We start from the raw sequence: 8,245 nt of genomic DNA on the forward strand, positions 1-8,245 counted from the left end.
CGCTTAACCTTCCAAAATACATGTGTCTAATTCTTGGGCAACACGTTAAGCGAAGACCAGCGCTGCTCTAAGCTGGAAAGTATTAGAACTTTCATGACTCATTTTAACTCTTCACATTCCCATTTCTTAGGGGAAAAAAAAGCCTTAACTCCATCTTCATATTCTCTTTCAACAACTCACGCCACGTTCGCAACAGCAAGTCTCTCAGGTATATATTTTTATAAGAATTCGTTGATTATTTTGATTTCTATTGCTCCTGAAGGAATTTAAGGTGATATTTATGAAGTTTTGTAGCAGTAATGGTAAAACTGTTTAAGTTTATGGAGAATTAATGGATTTTAATTTTTATCGATAGATTGAAGAGAAGGCTGCTAGGTGAGATCGCGTAAGTTGAACGCAAAATGCAGAGAGTAACGGTGATTGAGAGATTTTCTAAAACATTCCGTGATAATCCTTCCCTTTCTAAGCTCCTCATTGTTTTCACTGTTAGGTATATCTTTTTCCTTAAATTTGGCTATGGTTACATATTTCAATTTGATGAATAACTAGTTTGTTTCATTTAGTTTTCTGATTTCTAGCTTCTGGGGAAAAACAAAACAAACAAACAAAACCTATAGATGCTTGTTGTTGATGATATGAAAGCTATGTTGAATTTATATGTGAAGGAATAAGGTGTTGGTTACTTATGACATGAAGTTGTAGTATGATCAAGTAGTTTCTAGATATAACTATTTTCAGATCTGCTAACTAAAATTGTAAATGTTTGCGGTGTTGATGAAATGTTCTACCTGCTAAGTACATTGATGTTTTTACAGTAATTCGACATACTTCTACGTATTAATCCTAATTTAATAGTTTTCTACTCTACTATTTACTCATAGTCATATTACCGGGTATGGATTGCAGAGCAAGTACCTCTGCCTTTGCTCTGTTTCAGTTATTGCATTGCCTTGATGATCAAATTAGAAGTAAGCAGAGTCCTGCAATCCTAATTCCTATGTACAAGTTTATTGTAACTTAATTATGGGTTTAATTCAATAGTAAAGGCATTTTGAATCGGGATTGCTGTAAGATCAGATGATTAATACCTCATGATCGGGCAATAAGATGTTGTTGTTGTGTAGTTCTTTTCGGCATGGGGAATGCTAAATTCTTTTACTATAGAGACTTGTAAATCAAAGATGAATATAGGATATAGAAAGGGGAAGTGGCAGTGAAATGCAGATAGCTGAGGACTGAGGCTGCAAGGGTACATAAGATGAGATATATGCTAGGCTTAAGCTACCTCCCTACTGTACTAAAATCAGTAAATATGGCATGTCTCTTTAGTACATCCGTTTGGAATCCTTTTGTATAGAAGTGCTACAAAATTGCGCTATTTGATTATTCTCTACTTATTACGCCTTATATATGTGATATTTCTAAGCAAGTTTTCTTGTCATCTATGCTCAAGTAGAAGATATATCTTTAGGAGCAATATAATGATGCAGTTAGCGCATGTAGAGTAGAATACTTTCATTGCTAGTGCTTCATAGGCGTGTAGTTTATTATCATTGTTATTTCTTTTTGAACTTGGTCTGCCTTCTTGTTTTTTCCAAAAATTACCTAGGGGCATTAGTTTTTCTCCATCCTACTACCTTCATGGATACTTTTCTACTGCAGCCCATTATGTTATCTGTGAAGTGAGTTTCCTCTATTCTGACCCTTTCATATAAATGATAGTGGTGGAGGTCTTGTGGCATACTCTGAGGCAGGAAAATCGAATGACAATTCAAATGCTGGAGAATTAGTTGGGGCCAACAACAGAAAAAAGAAAGTTGTTGTCCTTGGAACTGGTTGGGCTGGAACCAGTTTCTTGAAGAATCTGAAGGATCCTTCATATGATGTCCAAGTGATATCTCCAAGAAATTACTTTGCATTCACCCCTTTGCTTCCAAGTGTTACATGTGGCACAGTGGAAAGTCGCAGTGTTGTTGAACCAATTCGCAACATTATCAGAAAGGTTGGAAACAGTAATTCAAATTATAACATTTTGTTTGTGTTTCATTTTGATTCTTCAATACAAAGCCTATATAAGCACCTCTGACATAATTGTTCCATTGACTAAACCAACTCTGAAGCACAATTTATTCATTCAACTTTGCCGACATGCTACAAATATAATAAATCCATTCAACTTTTCTATCCATATTATGATTATTAAGGCTAAGTTACTGAAATATTATGTTTCCTCTGATATTATGTTGACATCCTCCTTGCAGAAATATGCAGAGGCCTATTACTGGGAAGCTGAATGTATCAAAATTGATCCAGAAAACAAGAAGGTATATTGTCGATCAAATCTAAGCATCAACGGGAATGGGAAGGAAGAGTTTGCTGTAGATTATGACTATCTTGTCATTGCCACTGGAGCCCGTGTAAATACATTCAACATTCCTGGTGTTGAAGAGAACACCTTCTTCTTGAAGGTAATCCCCTTTATACCATCTGCAAGTTTGTGATAACACAAGATTAGGAGTTCAACATAATTTATTTAAGATAGCTTGGTGTCACATTTAGCACATGCAAAACATTGATCATGACATTTACATTGAGTGCTCTTTGTTCAGGAAGTAGAAGATGCTCAAAAGATCCGTAGAACTGTTATTGACTGTTTTGAGAAAGCAAGTCTGCCTACTCTCAGTGACGAGGAGAGAAAGAGGCTTCTTCACTTTGTTATTGTTGGTGGTGGACCAACTGGTGTGGAGTTTGCGGCACAGCTTCATGACTTTGTCAATGAAGATATAGTTAGGCTGTACCCTAAGGTCAAAGATCTGGTGAAGATAACACTTCTTGAGGCAACAGATCATATTTTGAACATGTAAGACAGCACTTCTTTTAAGCAGTCATCTTAAGGATATTTCATATGCATGCTCATATATCGTTACTCGAACAACCCGTACTGGAATTGGAAGTATATAGTAGTATATACTTTTCCTATCCCATAAAGAGAAGTTCTGGTGGAGTAATACCTCTTCGAGGCAATAAATCATGTTTGAACGTGCAAATTTAAGGATGTGTTAGAGAGTGATTCTTCATGTTTGGCTTTCCGATGATGCCTAGTGATGGATATTATCTTCCTACAGTTTCAGTTTCTGGCCCTTGATTGAGCTTATTGTAAATACAAAGAGTTTGAACCCAAAGGCTTGACATTAGGATGTGATACCTGGCATAGGACATTATGCTGTTGAAAGACACACCAAGCAAAGAACACTTTGGCTACTAGCCCTTGTTTAACAGTGCTGGGTTTATTGAAAATAATTTTCAGAATGAGCAAAACAGAAAATCGTTCAGTTCTGTTCCTTTTCTTCTCTTTTTTTTTTCTTTTATTTGGAGGGAGGTGAAGTAGATCAGGCTGCTTCACAGCGGTATACCTTCAAAGAATTGACAAGTAATGACATACTAAAGTGGGTAATATAACTTTGGAAAGAGGTTGAAACAGAGTAGAGTCACCATTTTATTCCAAAATCTAGTAGTTTATGCAGATCTTTTCAGTAGATGCCTTTTTGTTGCTTGGTAGTCAAAAAATTCGCAAAAGAAGTTGGTAATTCATTAGCTTAGAGACATCCAAAAATCTTAAGTTCTGCTATGTGATGGGTGATGCCTGAGCAAATTCAAATATTTCTAGTTATACTGCAACCGTTTAATTTGAAACATGCAGCTTCCATTATGAGCTCATTTTTCAATTTCACTTGTGTTCTGATATTAATCTATTTATCATTTATAGGTTTGACAAAAGAATTACTGCTTTTGCTGAAGAAAAATTCCACAGAGATGGTATTGATGTGAAAACAGGGTCAATGGTTGTGAAGGTAGGAGAAAAAGAAATTTCTACTAAGGATGTTAAGCGTGGAGAAATAACTTCTATGCCTTACGGAATGGCTGTCTGGTCTACTGGTATTGGAACTCGTCCAGTAATTATGGAGTTTATGAAGCACATTGGTCAGGTATTTTGTCTTATTTAGTGGGAGCTAATTTAATGCCTCTGTCAAGCTTTTGTTAGATTTTGTTGGTATTTATGTCAGTTATTTGTAATACTATTTGCTAACAGGGAAACAGACGAGTGTTAGCAACTGATGAGTGGCTGCGTGTTGAGGGACAGGAGAACGTATATGCGCTTGGTGACTGTGCAACAATCAACCAGCGCAAAGTCATGGTAATCTCAATCACTTCCTGATCACATTTCTTTCCTTATACATATTGGGTAGTCATTCTATCCAGCATTCCACTAGAATGTGTTATTTGTGTTCGTCTATTCTGTTAACCAGTTTTGAGTAGATAGTAACATTCAATTTCTTCTTTTTTTTCTTGATGGCAATATCGTTGAAGCTTAGCTAGGAAATATATACAGTCCACACTCCACACTTCACAGGAATAATTTTCACTTTACTTCATTTGATTAAGAAGTGGCATGGAGCAGACAGTGATTTTCAGGGTACTTGTTTGATATTACTAGTACACTTTGGTTAATTAACATAGGGAACAGTCAGCTTCTGACAAAGTAGAACTTGTTTGAACTTTGAATTGACATTAGATATTGAATTGTGCAAATACTGATCTTTGTTTCACAAAATTTCTCATTGATCAGGAAGATATTGCTGCCATATTTCAAAAAGCAGACAAAGATAACTCTGGAACACTTACAGTCAAAGAATTTCAGGAAGTCCTTAATGACATATGTGAAAGATACCCGCAGGTGGAGCTTTACTTGAAAAATAAAAAAATGAGTAATCTTGTCGATCTCTTGAAAGAATCAAAAGGCAATGGTGTTAAAGAATCAATTGAGGTGGACATTGAAGAATTTAAATCTGCTCTGTCCCAAGTGGATACTGATATGAAGAATCTTCCAGCAACAGCCCAGGTATTATGCAGACAAGATTACCAGTGTAGCTTCTATTGTGTTCCTACTGGATGCACAATTAAATATCTTATGTCGTATGTGCATGAACTTTTTCAGGTTGCATCTCAGCAAGGTGTCTACTTAGCTAAATGCTTTAATCGTATGGAGGAATGTGAAAAAAATCCGGAAGGTCCTCTTCGGTTTAGAGGAGAAGGCCGCCATCGCTTTCACCCATTCAGGTATAAGTTGGATTTGTCTGATCATTTTGCACCATCTCTCTATGGGATCATGTTCCTCACACCAACACGAGTGAAGTGGGATAAAGTAATCACAACTTTGCTAATGGTCTCATGCTGTATATTAATTTTTGAAACCAGTATGAATCCTTAGAAAGTTTGTCTTGAGTATGCACACAATCATTAATGGGAGGGAAGTATAAACAGGATGAATGGGACTAAAGCTCTGGATTGTGATTTTGGCTGGAAAAAGTTTCTATATTTTTTAACAGCAGTTTAAATGCTTGTTCCAGGTACCGACATTTGGGACAGTTTGCACCTTTGGGAGGAGAGCAAACAGCAGCACAACTTCCAGGAGATTGGGTTTCAATTGGTCATAGCAGTCAGTGGCTCTGGTATTCTGTGTATGCTAGGTAATTATTCCAAGCTTCTGTCTTGTTGCTTCTCCATCAACCTTTCTTTGATAATTTGGATAAATCTGATGACCGTGTTTTTGAATCTCCAGCAAACAAGTCAGTTGGCGTACAAGGGCATTGGTTGTCTCTGACTGGGTAAGACGGTTCATATTTGGAAGAGACTCAAGCCAGATTTAAGGTGTTACGCCCTCGACATTTCATAGGAGCTCCAGTGGATTTATCTTGAAATTCCATTAGGCTGTTACCAAAAGTTTTTTGATGTGAATCCTAACGGATTTGTTTGTTTAATTCTTTTACCAAACTCCTTGGCATTGGTTGTTTGTGGGTTTCCTGCCATCACAATTTTGCAGCTACACGAAGTACTATACCATAGAGAACCCAAATTTCTATATTTGCATCATAATAATGGTGAAATGAACAACATCTATAGGAGGGATGTTAAATTGTAATTTGAATTATTCCCATATATTGCTCAGGTGTTCTATTTTGAATAACATTCGGCTAAGCCTTTTAATGACAAAGTGTTTACTTCAATGGAATACAAGTTTTGGTATTTTTTGGTTGAAGAATTTACTAAAACATTGCTGCTTATTGCATGTCTGAATGTGTTTTCTTGTTGCTTTAGGTGTATGAATATTGCATGAGCATTTTTAGTAGCATGATTTCCTTCAGTCGGTGGAACTTGTAAGTCTTTTTCTGACGGATCTTTCCATGTATGGTGTGTGTTGTTAGTGAAGTCACCCATCTGTGTAGCATTTGCATTGATTATGTTTGTTTATGATCTTTGCTTCTTTGAACCCTAGAAGTCCAATGAAGCAAGTATTGACTTGCAATGACCAGAGTCGGTTATTATAGATAAGAAAGTATATAGACAAGAAAGCATTCATGAGTACTGAGAATTGCATAAAAGTATATATCATGCATCGGAAATCTGAGTGTCTCAAGTATTAATAGAGTAAACGGTCATTTGTCCAACAACTAAAACAAACTAGTAAAGAAACAAAAGGTGCAGGAATCGAAGTTAGGAGTTATAACAGACTGGTAACAACTACAATGATTAAAAAAAACAAAGTTTTGTGACATCTTCTTGGTGTCCATAGCATGCTATAGTAACCTCATGATTTCCTATTCCTGCACAACGAAATTAAATCAGAAACACACACAAAAAAAAAATGCATGTATATCGTAAAGGTTCAAAGTGGGATTTCCTGCAACGGTGATAAGGCAGGATCAACCCCAGAGATGGCCTTGTGATCCATCTTTTCCACATAATCAGTCCAAAAAGTTGAACTTCCGGCCAGCTCCTCCGACTCCAGGAAATTATCAGGTTGCTCTTGAGCCAAATTATTCAAGTTCATCTCATCCATGAGCATTCTCCCCAAATATGAATCAGTCTTAAAATCTGCAGCATCGACGATCTTCTTCCTCCCTTCATTATCTCCCTCCAACTCTTCTACTACTTGCATTTTCCTTTTTTTGCTTCGATTGCCCTTCTTCCTCCCTTCATTATCTCCCTCCAGCTCTTCTACTACTTGCATTTTCCTTTTTTTGCCTCGATTGCCCTTTCCGCTGTTTTCAACACCATCTTCTACCTCACCACCCTGTTCCTCTGCAACTTCAGTGCTGTCTAGCCCTCGTGTACATGCAAATAAAGAGTTGAACAAGATCATGCAAATTTTGGCTTTCTTAGAGGACATATTATTCCCAGCTTGATTTATGTCTTCCATCTCCTTCTCTAATACGTCTAGTTGCCGTTGCAGCATCATAATTTCTTCCCTCATTGTGACTTGCTCTACTCTGATTTCTTCAATTTCTTTCTCCATTGTAAATGCAACTGTTTCATCTATAGCTTGTCGTTCCGTTGACTGCTCATTCATCTGGGACTTACTAATCTTCCTCTTTATATTCCTCAACCACTGTCCTTTCCCTCTCTGAAAACAATCATGCCGAAACTCAAATTTATCCCAACTCACTTTCTTGAATCCCTATTTGTTCAAAAAAAATAATTATAAATAACAATCTCAAAAATAACTTGTTATGTTACATCAATAGATTTACTATACTCACATAGCTGTTAAGCTGGCAGACGAAGCTAGAGATATTGTTGTGTCGAAAGAAACGGGGAAGAACTTCAACAGCAAATTTATGATTATCATGGATAATGAAACTAGTCCCATTATTACTCCACGAAATCAAGGACTTGAACTGAATATCAGCAAGCATTTCATAAATCTTCAATACAAAGGGAGATGCTCTTCTTTGAAAATTGCGACGATTCGATGAAGACGAAAACAACTCCCTGGGAGTAGTAGGAGTAACAGTAGCAGCATTGCCATGAATTACTTCATTGCTTCTAGTGTCACATTGATTATCATCGTCATCGTCATCATCCTCTAGCATTGAAATATCTATGTGAACATCTTCTAGTCCTTCATAACTTTCTCCCAATGCTTCAACAATATCATCAATCTCTGTCATTTTGCCTTTGCCTTTTCCTCCTTCTGTTTCCATATTTGATATCTTTGATCGTTTGGCTCAGTTTTATGAAATTTTACTACTGGTAGTATTATTCTGTCTGTATAAGTAGTACCATCCTTATAGCATGCAAATTCCCCCAAACTTTTAATTTTGGGTTAATAGCACTTTTGGTCCTCTGCTATCGGTGAATTTAAATTTCAGTCCTTATTACATTCAATTACTTGAAATGTGTATTT

The 8,245-nt window shown here is 36.5% G+C and overlaps 2 protein-coding genes across 2 annotated transcripts; one reads left to right on the forward strand and one right to left on the reverse strand.

Annotated features, from left to right (window-relative positions):
* Positions 1–6,065, forward strand: LOC125848432 (external alternative NAD(P)H-ubiquinone oxidoreductase B2, mitochondrial). The gene is made up of 11 exons (XM_049528294.1): positions 1–208; positions 356–490; positions 1,723–2,002; positions 2,262–2,468; positions 2,610–2,860; positions 3,767–3,986; positions 4,091–4,195; positions 4,628–4,900; positions 4,997–5,118; positions 5,409–5,528; positions 5,621–6,065. Exons 2-11 carry the CDS (start codon positions 402–404, stop codon positions 5,706–5,708), a joined length of 1,755 nt encoding a protein of 584 aa, XP_049384251.1. The 5' UTR covers positions 1–208; positions 356–401; the 3' UTR covers positions 5,709–6,065.
* Positions 6,066–6,724: 659 nt separating this feature from the next.
* On the reverse strand, positions 6,725–8,042 carry LOC125848617 (heat stress transcription factor A-6a-like). The gene is made up of 2 exons (XM_049528508.1): positions 7,599–8,042; positions 6,725–7,516 (listed from the first exon to the last, which is right to left on the reverse strand). The coding sequence occupies exons 1-2, from the start codon at positions 8,040–8,042 to the stop codon at positions 6,725–6,727; spliced, it is 1,236 nt and encodes a 411-aa protein (XP_049384465.1).
* Positions 8,043–8,245: the final 203 nt, after the last annotated feature.

The sequence above is a fragment of the Solanum stenotomum genome, chromosome 12 (genome assembly GCF_019186545.1).
Source record: "Solanum stenotomum isolate F172 chromosome 12, ASM1918654v1, whole genome shotgun sequence".
NCBI classification, from domain to species: Eukaryota; Viridiplantae; Streptophyta; class Magnoliopsida; order Solanales; family Solanaceae; genus Solanum; species Solanum stenotomum.

Excerpts from the sequence above, each read along its gene's own strand:
- LOC125848432 (XM_049528294.1), top strand. The coding sequence starts at position 402 with ATGCAGAGAGTAACGGTGATTGAGAGATTTTCTAAAACATTCCGTGAT. Across the intron at positions 491-1,722 it reads CTCATTGTTTTCACTGTTAG|TGGTGGAGGTCTTGTGGCAT; the intron begins GTATATCTTTTT and ends TATAAATGATAG. Across the intron at positions 2,469-2,609 it reads AGAACACCTTCTTCTTGAAG|GAAGTAGAAGATGCTCAAAA; the intron begins GTAATCCCCTTT and ends CTCTTTGTTCAG.
- LOC125848617 (XM_049528508.1), bottom strand. The coding sequence starts at position 8,042 with ATGGAAACAGAAGGAGGAAAAGGCAAAGGCAAAATGACAGAGATTGAT. Across the intron at positions 7,517-7,598 it reads TCTGCCAGCTTAACAGCTAT|GGATTCAAGAAAGTGAGTTG; the intron begins GTGAGTATAGTA and ends TTGAACAAATAG.